At 33.8% G+C, this 13,223-nt stretch overlaps 1 protein-coding gene across 1 annotated transcript; it reads left to right on the forward strand.

Moving 5' to 3' along the window:
* The first annotated feature begins 3,339 nt into the window (after nucleotides 1-3,339).
* LOC115981937 (putative GPI-anchor transamidase) lies at nucleotides 3,340-11,367 on the forward strand. The gene is made up of 10 exons (XM_031104375.1): nucleotides 3,340-3,641; nucleotides 4,628-4,669; nucleotides 4,762-4,906; nucleotides 5,957-6,186; nucleotides 6,543-6,600; nucleotides 8,109-8,186; nucleotides 8,359-8,447; nucleotides 9,701-9,782; nucleotides 10,498-10,686; nucleotides 10,775-11,367. Exons 1-10 carry the CDS (start codon nucleotides 3,487-3,489, stop codon nucleotides 10,913-10,915), a joined length of 1,209 nt encoding a protein of 402 aa, XP_030960235.1. The 5' UTR covers nucleotides 3,340-3,486; the 3' UTR covers nucleotides 10,916-11,367.
* The last annotated feature ends 1,856 nt before the right edge of the window (nucleotides 11,368-13,223 follow it).

Raw genomic sequence — 13,223 nt, forward strand, 5'->3', positions numbered from 1 at the left:
GCTCAATTCATGATCCATGCATGGACCATGTGGCGTAGCAATTAAAAACTCATTATTCCTTTGTTTATAATTATTATTATTTTTTTTATTGTTTTTCAAATAAAAAATATATTTTATAAGATTTTGATAAAACTGTGTAATGCACAGGCCTTTAACTAGTATAATATAAAATCAAAGCATTTGACTATTTGTTAACTATCTAATAATTTGCCACATAAGTTTCATTAGTCCCACAATTATATACATCATTTTTTGTTAATTATTTATTATATCAAAAGGAGAGTTTTAAACCAACTATTAGTTAACAGACTGAAGAGTTTTAAATCAATTACTACTCAATAACATGAAGAGTTTTAAACTAACTACTACTAAAAAACATGGAGTGTTTTAAACTATGCCGAAGATATTTGACTATCAGTTGATCTTTTAATATTTTGCCACATAAGATTTGGTAATCCCACAATTTTACTCATCATTTTTTATTACTTTATTTATTATGTTAAAGGGACAGTTTTTAACCTAACTACTACTCAACAAACTGTACAATTTCAAAACAACTACTACTCACTAACATGGAAAATTTTAAACAAAACTGACCTACTATTATATATATATATATATATATGTATATATATATACACAGCACTACGCCAAAACGCTCCATGTTGTTTACCCTCTCTTTGCCATTTTTGCTCTTTTGTTTCTACAGATCCTTCGTCCTCAAGCCTTAAAATATCTTTTACATGAATTTTTATCTTTCGTGCTTACTTTTGTTTTTCATTTTTTTTCTTTAATTTTTGTGTTTGTGTATCCTTTTAATATTTTTACTTTCATAACCCATGTGTTTGTGTAATATTTTATAAAGAGCCAAACTTCTAAACACCTTGTTTGATTCTAAAGATTTTACAAATGGAGTAAATGTTAAAAGAAAGTTAGAGGTAATGGATGTCACCAAAGTATCTTGATTTTTTTTTTCTTTTCATATTTGACATCTTAATTTTGTTGGATGAATACTTTGTGTTATAGAATATTATTTTTGTATTACTTTATTTGTATCCGGGTTTCGTGGACATGGTGGAAGCTCTAGCTACCCAAAGAGCTGTTGTTTTTGCCCAGGAGTTGTGTCTTCAAGCCGTGGAGATGGAGGGTGACTCTTTGAGGGTTATCCAAGCTCTTACTACAGACAAGCCATCAAGGATTATGTGTGGAAATATCATTGCTGATATTCATTGTTTAGTATCTAATTTTAATTGTAGTTTTTTTCATGTCAAGAGGGAGGACAATAAGCTTGCTCATGCCCTTGCTCGTAGAGCAGTTGCATCTACAGATTTTAATGTGTGGTTAGAAGATCTACCATATAATTTGGAAGATGTTTTTCAGTTTGATTTGCCTTAAATAAAATTTCTTTCCTGGTTTCTCAAAAAAAAAATATATATGGTAGAAACATAAATAGTGGCATTTGTTTCATCTCAGAAAAATATACAATATGGATTTTTTAAAAAAAATATGTATATTTTTATTTCATATTATAAATATTGATTTTCATTCATTTTTAACTAACCTAAAAACAAAATTTTCAAAATTTGTTGTTCTCCTAGGGCAAGAGCAGTCAAGGCATTTACACATTTATTTTATAATTTGATAGTTGGGAGGAAGAAATAATGTGAACATGAATGTCAAAGACATCAAAATGTGCTAACTTAGTTGAGATAGATAACTCTTAACCTCACCAAATAATATAAGAGCTTCCCGTTGTCACATCATAAAAATCCTATCCGTAATACCTACAAAGTTTTATACATTTTGAAGGTTTCTAATATATATGTAAGGACTCAATTTGTAACGATCCCAAACTGGTCTTGGGTTCGTACGTTAAAGGCCCAAACAATAAAATTTGTAGAGCGTGGGCTGAAAAGCTAGGCCTTGGTCACCGGGCAGTGGTTAGTCATGGTGTTCATGGTGGACGCGCAAAGGTGAACTAAGCTTGTCCATGGATCTTGTCCATGAAGTTTCATGTTCTTACTTTTCCTCTCTTTCTTTGGATACCATGGTTTCCTCTTTTTTTGTGGCATTAGCCCTTACATTATATATCCCTTCCCAATTGATCCTGACCTTCCATCTGTTGATCAGGCAGATACCTACTCGAGTGCCTGTCCCATCAGCCGCCTCTCCCCACTTTCTGTTAGTTGCAATAACCGAAACCACACTGTTCAGGGGTCTTTTCTCATCAATGTGGCTAGGACGTTTGTTGGAGCATTCAATGCGGAGGTGACGTCTTTTCCTTGAATCAATCACACACTGTACTCCCGTGTGTGTCCCATTCTACTCGCCTTTTCTTCTGGGAGCGCTTTGGAGGCTGCCTTTGATAATGTGTTGTTCTTCCCTTTTAGGCCTTGGGATGCCGAGGACATGGTCATCCTTGGCCGCATTCCTAGGCTATTTGGTATTTAAATACTTGTCCTCGGCAACTATTCTCCTCGGCGCGGGCCTTGGGCCCTAATGGGAAGTGGGTCGGGACCACAAATTCTCTGGCCCCACAATATATATATTTGCGCGTGCAATAAGACTTTTTTTTGAGTTTAGTGTCATAATTTTTTATTCATCTCAATTTAAAATGTTTATTTCTTCTATCCTATTAAACTACACGCATAGTGATTTTTATTTTAAACATAAAAAATACATTCATTAAAATAAATAAATAAAAAGACAGTACAAATAGATGTGAAGAGAAAACAATTTAAATGCTAACATATATAAATCATTAAAAAGAAAAAAAGGGAGTACATTAAAAATATTCTTTTTAATAATTCCGAAATAAAGAAGAAGAGATTTGAAAAAAAAAAAAAAAACCAAAAAAAAAAGTGAGATTAGAATTTAGAAGAAAAGAAATCGAAAAAAGAAAAAAAGAAAAGAGAAAACATTATGTTTAGTGGTCCTATTTTATAGCAAAAAAAAAAATTATTTTTAGATATAATTTTTATTTTAAGAATCTAAATTATAGGTGAATGAAACAATTTGAAAATTAACATAATAGTGATTTATTGGGAGTTAGAGTTGTATTTTTACCGGATTGTTTTTTAATTTTATTTATACTTAAATATAAGGATAGAGTATTTTTGAACAAAAAAAAATAAGGATTCTAAATAAGAGAAACTCCTTAAATAATAGTTTAGAAAAAAGACTTTACCCGTTAGACTAAAATGTAACCCATAATTTGACTATAAACAATAACAACAACACTTACCTTTTTATTGTATTGTGAATTTTGAAAAACGCAATACATATATATATATATATATATATATATATTCCTCACCGTACCGTGTGTGACCCGATTTCTTGCCGGGTTACACATCACACATTCTTTTTGTTAACAAATAAATTTTTGTTCATCTGATAAACAGAAAGCAAAAAAAAGAAGAGAAATCAAACCCCATAAGCAAATCAATCTCAGAGACTCTGTCACAGTTGGACAAACGCTAAGCTATGAAACAATTGCGATTCAACATGTTGGGCTCAAAAGTTACGGCGTTGTCATTTTTGTTTCTGCTTCTTCTGGGTTTCAGCAATTGCGAATCACAAACTGAGACTGCTATGCACACTAACAACTGGGCTGTTTTGGTCTGCACCTCTCGTTTCTGGTAATTCTACTTTCATTTCATTTCTTTCTGTTAAAGTTTTTACGTTTATGCTCTTTTCTATAATTTAGACAATACCCATGTCATATTTTTTTAATAATTGTATTTATTTGTTGGAGAAAATGAATCATACCCATGTTATAGTTTGTTATGATTAACAATACCCATGTCAAATTTTTTTTTTTTTTTTTTTTATATTATAATTTGTTGGAGAAAATCCATGTTATTGTCTTGGATAATGGGCAAAACTAAATTTCATTTTTAGAATTGTGGTTGACCGATTAAATTCAACATTTCCTAGCAGTTTAAACTTTTAGAAGAATCGGTAATTAAACACTATAAAAGAGAGAAACTTGAGACCTTGTTGTGACTGATTTGATAAAATAATAATTTTAATGTCTCTATTGTTTTGCAAACTTGGGCGTTTCCAATAAGGAGGTTTCCATTCTTGACATCTAGAGCCTTGTAATGTTATTGAATGAGAGATTTCTGATGCAGAGTTTATCGTTTCTGGAGTATCCTAAAATTTTCTTAGAACTCTATGCCCTTCATGGTGGTGATGAGAAAGGGTTTTGTCTAAGTCCATTATGAAGAGTTTTGCAGATATTTGTTACTGGTCAGTAATGAAATTATTGGTATCTGTATGCAAGTTAAAGAGCACTCATAACAATAAAAAAATTTCGTTTTATATGTTAAAGATAAACTGTTTTTCTTTTCTATGTTCATTCATAAAACTTTAGTACTGTCTGTCTTTAAAAAAAAAAAAAAAAATTGAAAAAGGAATTTAAAAAGAAGTGACAACATGGTTGTGAGAGTCTTTTTCATAAATCCTTGTCTTCCCTGAATTTTTCTTCGAAAGGAGAGGGAGGGATACAATCAACGTCAAATACGCTAAGCTTGAATATGCATTATGAGCAACTTAAGCAAAAGCACATTTTGTTTTATATGAATTTTCCAGTTGAATAAATTTTTCATGTGTCCTTGTTCAGGTTTAATTATCGACACATGGCTAATACTTTATCCTTGTATCGGTAAGCAAATTGCTTTCTTATTTATTTACGTTTTGGCTCCATCTTTCCTGGTATTCATTGATAGAGAATTTTCCAATACTTTTGTCTCCCAGGACGGTTAAGCGGCTAGGAATACCTGATGAGAGGATAATACTCATGCTGGCAGATGACATGGCTTGCAATGCCAGAAACAAATACCCTGCCCAAGTTTTTAACAATGAAAACCACAAACTTAACTTGTATGGAGATAATGTTGAGGTGAGTCTTGTGTATGCAATTAGGCTTATGACTCTTCTAAGGAGTGCATGCATTTATATTGTTACTTTTTGCTCTGGTCTCATTAGAAACCTGAGAATTACGGCATTCGTTTAGGGGCTTTTTAGTCGTTATTTAGAATTCAAATTACTCAATTGGTACATCTAACGTCTAACCCACACAAACATCATGTTAAATAGGGCCATCAAGAACTTGGAATGATCACCATATCTAATCAATTTGAGATATTCATAGATTGCCTTTGTTTCAGATTTCATACGATGATGGCTGAGGCTTTTGAATTCCCTGTGACCATGATATATTCTAAAAAATTTAAATAGGCCCATTAAGAATGGAAGATTTAAATAAATATTCATATTCAGAAACAATGGGAGATAAAATCCATGACAACTGTGACTGGTATAGATTTCACATTTGTGATTGCAATTTCAGTTAATGGAATACGTTTAGAATGGGCCATCAACTTTTTTTCCATCTATTTAACTGACCTTCTTTAAAATAGTCGTGACTTTCTTGTAGAATTTGATGCTTTAAGCAGATCCAATGCCTCTTTTAATCACTGATACTTTATGAAGCAGAAATGCAAGTTTTGAAAGTGTAATAAAATTACTTACAACTTCCCTTTGAAATGAAATTCAAGGTTTGGTCACTCTTCCAAACTTCTAGCAACAGAAAACCCCCTCCTCTATCATTTGGGACAAAAAAAAAAAAAAAAAAAAAAATTTATGACCTTTCTAAAGAGAGGAGATAATGGCATGATAGAAAGATATATTGTTGTTCCAGATGAGTTTAGTTTTTAATTCCCTCCCTTGCCGCCAACACCCCCACCCCCCCACCCACCCCCCCCCCCCCCCCCCACAAAAAAAATTTGAACTCCCACCATATCTTCTCTTAATTTCCATAGTAAGTCTGGTTTATCAAAGTAATCTTGGAAGGAACATTTTCTTGCTTCAGGTCAATCATAACTGAAGGACTTTTGGTAATTGGTTCTCTAGAGAGGACTCTGATCTTTACCTGACTGCAATCTCTCAGGTAGATTATCGAGGCTATGAAGTGACCGTTGAAAATTTTTTTCGTGTATTGACTGGGCGTCATGAGAATGCTGTTCCAAGATCTAAGCGTCTTTTAAGTGATGAAGGAAGCCACATTCTTCTGTATATGACAGGACATGGGGGAGATGAATTTTTGAAATTTCAGGACTCAGAAGAGCTCCAGAGTCATGATTTAGCTGATGCTGTGAAACAAATGAAAGAAAAGCGTAGGTAGGAATCTTTTACTTTCGTGCATGTTTTGTACGATATTTGTAGTTGAATCTTTTATGTTTCAATTAGGATGAGGAAAATCATATGTGGAAACTGGTAATGACATCAAACTTTGGCATTTGGTTGGAATTCTGCAATAATACCATACCTTGCAAAATCAAAATTTGGATACCAGGCAGATATATTAAGAATTAAATTCTGTAAAGTGAAATTTCTGTGTGTGTGTGTGTGTGCGTGTCTGGATATTAAGAGCAATTGGTTTATTCTCTTTTGTTTGTAAAATCTTTCCAAGTATCAATATTGCTGATACTGCTGCACAATAAGCTCATATCTTGATGGTAATGTAATAAATCTAGATTCAAGGAGCTGCTCATAATGGTGGACACTTGTCAGGCTGCGACTCTCTTCTCTCAGGTCTGTAATCTGGGTTATTATTGGGTGACGTTCTTAGAAATATTATTAACTGAAATAACTCCTAATGAAATCTTTTTTTTAAGGAATTTTACTTATCCATTTAAAGGTAAATCCACATTTTAGGAAAAAAAGATTTTTGTTTGCATTCAGAGTTGATTGTTTATATAGGAATTGCATCAGTGATACTTTATAGTTTAAGAGTTGATTTGATCACCAGAATTCCTGAATCACATTAAATTTTAATCAATTACAAGATTGAATGGATTTTGGAAAGATGCCTACCCAATTGAAACTTGCAGAGGGTAGACCTATTAGTGACAATAAGGTTTACGAAGGTCCTGGTTCGAGACCAACCAAGCTAAAATTGATGGTCAATATGCTGAGTCTGAATAATGAGCGTAAAATCGTATAAAAATTTGTTTAGTAACATTAACATACGAGGCTCACATACACACATCAAATGAGGCATCATCGAGCTTGACTAGGATTTCTGGGCCTTAATTTATGAACAGATGAAGTTGGTTGGTGCTCAGAATGCTTGTAAACCTTCCCTATCACCGTAATCAATCCACAGACCATACTTTATTTACAAAGCTCCTGCCCAACATATTGGTCTGGGTTTATTTAGATAAATAATCTTTTTTTTTTCTTTGAGATCAAGGTAGTGAATGTGGCATGACACTTCTAGAAGGAACGCCATAGGGACCTTTTGCTGATGCACGAATGCCACCAACACATCCTTATTCTTGTGCTGACCTCATATTGATAATGGCTAACCTTTACCACTTGTTATTTCTCTGCAATTATCCCATATCAGTGGTTGTAAATGTCAAAAATTTTGACTGACAAAATTGAGAGTTGTTAATATCCAGTGCAGAGAGTCCGTACTCTTACTGTTCCTCATGTCTGAAAGATAGGGTTTGCTAAATGAAAAAGAAACAATCCCAGGGTGAAGGGGATTAGGGTCCATTTGAGCTAGGGTCAATTGGTATGAATTCCAGTGTTACTGTATCCATGTTACATATTGGTATATCGATAGTACTGTTTTACTAAATCATTCCAGCTATTTCATTCTGATATGTAGGCCCTTCACATAATTCTCTGATTTTAGTGTCATTTAAAATTATCTTCAGCCTGTGCCATCTACTGCAGTTAACTTTTTTTAAGATAGCGTGGTCACCGTGAACTAGTCTGCTGCATGAAACTCCCCACCTGCCCCCCTCCAATTGCTAGCCACGTTTGGGGAACTATCTTTGCAGTGAGAGCTACATATTATTGTGGCATTTTTCTGAGTATGATGTGTTGCTACTGTTATTATGCTGTGTGCATCATGTCATATGTCCACTTTTATATATGTTTCAAATTGTTTTATGCACTTCAGGTCGTGTTTGTCACAAATGGACATGCCATTCTAAGATTTCTATTGTAGTTATTGAGGCATGCAAAATGTGGCCTTTGTAGGAATTGATTTAATCATGGAATTGAAGGTCATTTTTTAAGTTCTGCAGCTTCAATCACCAGGTGCTTTAGCCATTGGAAGCAGCATGAAAGGAGAGAACTCATACTCACATCACTTGGACTCAGATGTAAGTGTAGTTCTATTGCAGTTTCCTTCTGTTGACGATTTGAATAATGCATATGTGACAGGATGCTATGAATTCAATATGACATTCTTTGAATTTTTATATTCTAGGTCTTAGGGTACCACATATTCAGATTTCTTCTTATTCTCTTCCAATTTTTTTTTCCCTGAAACAGGTTGGTGTTTCAGTTGTGGATCGTTTCACATTTTACACCCTTGCCTTCTTTGAGAGACTAAATATGTATGATAATGCCTCATTGACCAGGTACATTAAAGTATAAGTAATAGAAAAACACTGGTAGCTTATTTTACTTCTGATGCATAGTGCATCCCTGTTTATTTTCTTTTCTGGTCCTATAATTTTTCTATTTTGTTTTGTATATAAACATTTACCAATAGTAGCCTCCCCCCCTGTGGGTTTCAATTCTGTCAAAGCTAGGAAGGCCTCGATTTTTACAAGAATCTCCTTTCAATTGCAGTGTCATTTATCTCTATTGCAATTTATGTTATATTTATTCCAATTTAAAAAATAACTTGGACTAACTCAAAACAGGTAAAAATCCACACCCACCCAAAAAAAAAAAAAAATGCTAATTCTATATTTACAGTGTGATGTTGTTACTTCAGGCAGAATTAGGTTGGCAGTATATAGTTTGGAAGAACTCAGTTTTGTGATTCTTAGCAGGAGAATAGTATGTCAGTGCTTTACTTCTTTTTTTTTTTTTTTTTACAAGTAAATATGTCAGTGCTTTACTATTAAATAATAATAATAATAAGCATAGTATGTCGGTGCCTCTCTTTGTTCTAAACATTGTGAAGTGTAAAAGTACTTTTAAAATGATGATAAATCAATCAAACTGTGCATAATATTTTGGACTTGTTTGCAATGAGCTCTAGCTCAATTGGCACCTCCCCCCCAAATAAGTTTTAGGTGGAGGGTTAGGTTGTAGGTTCAAGACCCATGGGGTAATATATAATTTACCAATCAAAAACAAAAATACAATTGGACTTGTTTACTCTTAGTTTTTGGGGTAAGTTTACATGCACCTGGTGGCTCTTGAACCCATGACCTCACCTAGTCGCCTTCCACCTTAGTCATACAAGGGGAGGTGCCATTTGAGCTAGATCTCATTGGCTGCTGCCTAGATTATTTTGTGAATTGCTTTTGTCAAATTTAAACTTTTTCTTTCTTTAAGTAAAAATAATCAGAACAACATCTCTGGATGGAATCATAAGAGAGATTGTTTAACCCATCCAAACATGGCAGAGCCTATTGAAACTAACAGATTTATTTTCCACCCTTTTACGCCAACCATGTAGCTGGAGAGAGATTAAATGAATGTATAATATTGTCTATAGGTGTTCTCTCATTGATTTTCAGTTAAATACTTTGAATCATTTTTTGCTCTGTCAATGATTAAAGTGGTATTTGGGTAGATTTAATATATTTTGCAGATGTCTAAATACCCATCATATTTTAAATTAAGCTCCATTGTGGATATTTGTGGCTATTTGCAGTCTTTTCGGTTCATATAATCCAAGTATGTTGATGTCAACTGCATATTATAGAACAGATCTGTACCAACGTCGTTTGGAGGAGGTATGGATGTTCTACACTTATCTCTGATGCTATTGATCTTCTAATCGTAAATGTGTTGAAGCTGCTCTGTCTAAATAATTCGTGATGTAATTTGAGTCATATTATGCCACTTCTTAACCTGTCTGGCCACTGGCTTTGCATGAATATTTTTTATCTGTGTTCTTGGAAGTTTATTTTGTAGCGCATTCAGGAAGCGTCTTATTTAACTCTCATCTCTAACTTACATGGGATTTGAAAATTTGAAAATTTCTTAAAATATTGATTTGTTTTGTTATTCAGCTTTTAATTTTTCAAAATGCCTTCAATTTTTTCCCCTTAAGCTGTCTTATCTAATTTAGGCCCAGAAAAATCAAGTTTGTTTTCTTCTTCTCCATGCTTCCTTATGACATTATTGTGGGCATTGTCATGTTTACAAAATAAGCTTTTCCATGGGTTGAACAATAGAGGAGGGCTTAGGCTTAAACCTGGCATGATTTACCTCTTCTGATTAAAGAAGCCTATAATAATTTGTATCCTTGTATCGTCACTTCGCATGAAAAGGTTTCTTTCAATATCAAAGCAATGACCAGTGATTTTCGTTGTTTAGAATTTTTTGGTATAATTGGTGCAGCCATTACTACTTTACCCGAGTTACCCACCAATGTACCTCTTTATCAGTAATTTTTGTTCAGCTTGAAATAAATCCTAAATTGTGTCTCTATCAAACTACATCTAGGTACCTGTGACAAATTTCTTTGGCTCAGTCATGGAAACAATACATACTGATTCAGCTTACAGAGTCCTGTCAAGAAAAGAGTTCGGTAGTGTTGAAATCAGAATGTCTACCGAGAAATCAGACCATGACAAGGAAATATTATTGCTGAATTCCAATGATTTGGATCAAATTGGTGAGCTAAACACAGAGGTAAAATTTTATTGATAAGCCTTTATGGTTATTTTTCAGTTTCTTCTATATACAACTGTACTAAAGAGGGGAGGTACACAAAGTGCAGGATCAACGAGGCAATATTGAATGTATATGGAGCACTTTTCATAAGGAGTTGCAGAAAGTCAAAGATGTTGATTCCTTTGTGAACTATGGCTTAGTAATAATGCTTCCATTGCTGACGGTTTCCATGTGGCTGTCCTGGTGAAACTTTGAGGCAACATCTTTGATTTGGTACTTTCTTCCAGATACTTGTCCCATGTCCAATATCATATTAGCCAACCTTACCTTTGATGTCGGTCTATGCTATGGGTTAATTGAGGTTCGATATGTGTAGTCCCCCCACCTTCCCCACGGGCAGGTGCAAAGGTTGTGTATTCATTTGTACCAGAGAGAGAGAGAGAGAGATGCATAACTTCAGTTTGCACTCTCTTGATAAATTTACTATTACTGTTATGATTTACTTGATCCATGCTTCCTCTATTCCCCTCTCCTCCCTCTCCATCCAAACACGCTCTTCGATTTATTATCTTGACTTCACGTGTTTCCTTGCATTGTAGTTGTTTTCTTGTTTAATGATATTATTTTTTGTGTATATTTCATGAATAGTGCCATGATTCTATGCTTATGTGTTGAATAAAGTGGATGATTTTGATCAAAGTTTGGTCAGGATATGGTTTTAGTCTTTTTAGCCAATGGTGGGTTGTGTGAGTTCCTCTTGCAGAATTTATTTCAGAGAATGACAGTGAGTTGGTTGGCAGCCCAATAAAACTTGCTTCAAACGAGTTTAGTCTTAAAATAGCCCAAATAAGCCTATAGAGTCAGAAAAAGGGCTGGGCTGGAATGGCTTTAGAAGACAGCATCAGGCTTGTAAAAGGAGACTATTAAAAATGGGGTGTGCTCCAATCCCACAGCTAGCCAAATAAGCCCCTGTTGGGTCCCTTAGGTTAGGTGGTTCCAGGAATGGGAGGACCACTGCTTAAACTTACATGTATAATTGCATGAGGTTTTCTATCTTATCAAGGTATTGTTCAGTTCTTCTCATGTATTTTGAATCTCCTTTTCCTACTTACATAAGAAAATTTAATATATATATATATATATGGAGCCATTAATTTTATTTCAATTTGACATTCCATCATAAACGAGTAAAATGTAACAACAAAAGAAAAACAACCTTTTCACAAGAATGACAATTATTACTCCAAAATTTGCTTACATTTCTAACAATCCAATCCAAGACACTGCTAGCCTAACATTGAACTCTTCAAGGCTTCAGAAATAAAACAAGGAGTTTTGGATGTTCTAAGGAGGTGTTTGGTAGAGTGGATTTTGGAGAGGATGGAAATAAAAAATGAGGGAAAATGAGGAAGGAAAAATTTTTGGAGGGTGTTTGGTTGGGAGGAGGGGAGGGAAAAGAGATGGTGGGGCCTGGGTGTTTTCACACTGGGCCCATAAAAAAATTCTATTCTCAAAATGGGGAGAAAACTAGAAGGGAGAAAATGAAGCACCCGATGGAACAAAAATACCCTTGTGCAAGTGCACAAGAGTTTTGTCCATGCCCAAATGCCCTTTTTTTTTGGTTTTGACTAGTTTTTTTTTTTTTTTTTTTTAAATCCATTTGCACATACACAGTTTATTTGCTAAAAAAATGTGTGTTGCTTTTTTTTTTTATTTAATGGAGATATAATTGTTAATTTATATCAACTTCACTTTTCCATCCTCTCTTTTTTCTTTTCAACCAAACAAATAAGTTTTCTATCTCTTTACTTTTCCATCCTCTCGAACAAACACAAGAGTTTTGTCCATGCCCAAATGCCCTTTTTTTTTGTGGTTTTGACTAGTTTTTTTTTTTTTTTTTTTAAATCCATTTGCACATACACAGTTTATTTGCTAAAAAAATGTGTTGCTTTTTTGTTTTATTTAATGGAGATATAATTGTTAATTTATATCAACTTCACTTTTCCATCCTCTCTTTTTTCTTTTCAACCAAACAAATAAGTTTTCTATCTCTTTACTTTTCCATCCTCTCGAACAAACACAAATAGGAGAAAACTAAATCTCTTCTATCCTCCACTTTTCTATTCTCCCTCCATTTTTCTATTCTCCCACTTTTCCACTCCTCTAACCAAACGATTTATTGGAAAAGAAAAAAAATGATTTATTTAAGAATTTTATTTATTTTTCTCATACAAGTGGTATCAAATCATCTTACAATGGTTTATTAACAAATGCTTAGACACTTGTTAATTGAACCCATAAAATAATAAGAAATGTACCTGGGATTTCCCATGTAGTGGGCAAATCAAAAGTAGCTTTCCAAATTACAAAGGAGATGACATTGAAGAAGTTTCAAGGCTAGAAAGAATGATTGCAATCAATGGTAGTGTGCAAGTTAATGATCATTATAGTAGCACTATCCCCACTTATATCATTGGTTGTTTCAAACTCCCTCAAACTTTATACAAAGAACTAATACAATGGTGAATAACCACCGCACACCCTTGGTGCGATGG

Source organism: Quercus lobata, chromosome 3 (genome assembly GCF_001633185.2).
Source record: "Quercus lobata isolate SW786 chromosome 3, ValleyOak3.0 Primary Assembly, whole genome shotgun sequence".
NCBI classification, from domain to species: Eukaryota; Viridiplantae; Streptophyta; class Magnoliopsida; order Fagales; family Fagaceae; genus Quercus; species Quercus lobata.

Coding starts and splice junctions, on each gene's coding strand:
- LOC115981937 (XM_031104375.1), top strand. CDS start 3,487: ATGAAACAATTGCGATTCAACATGTTGGGCTCAAAAGTTACGGCGTTG. Junction 6,187..6,542: donor CAAATGAAAGAAAAGCGTAG/GTAGGAATCTTT, acceptor TAATAAATCTAG/ATTCAAGGAGCTGCTCATAA. Junction 9,783..10,497: donor ACCAACGTCGTTTGGAGGAG/GTATGGATGTTC, acceptor AACTACATCTAG/GTACCTGTGACAAATTTCTT.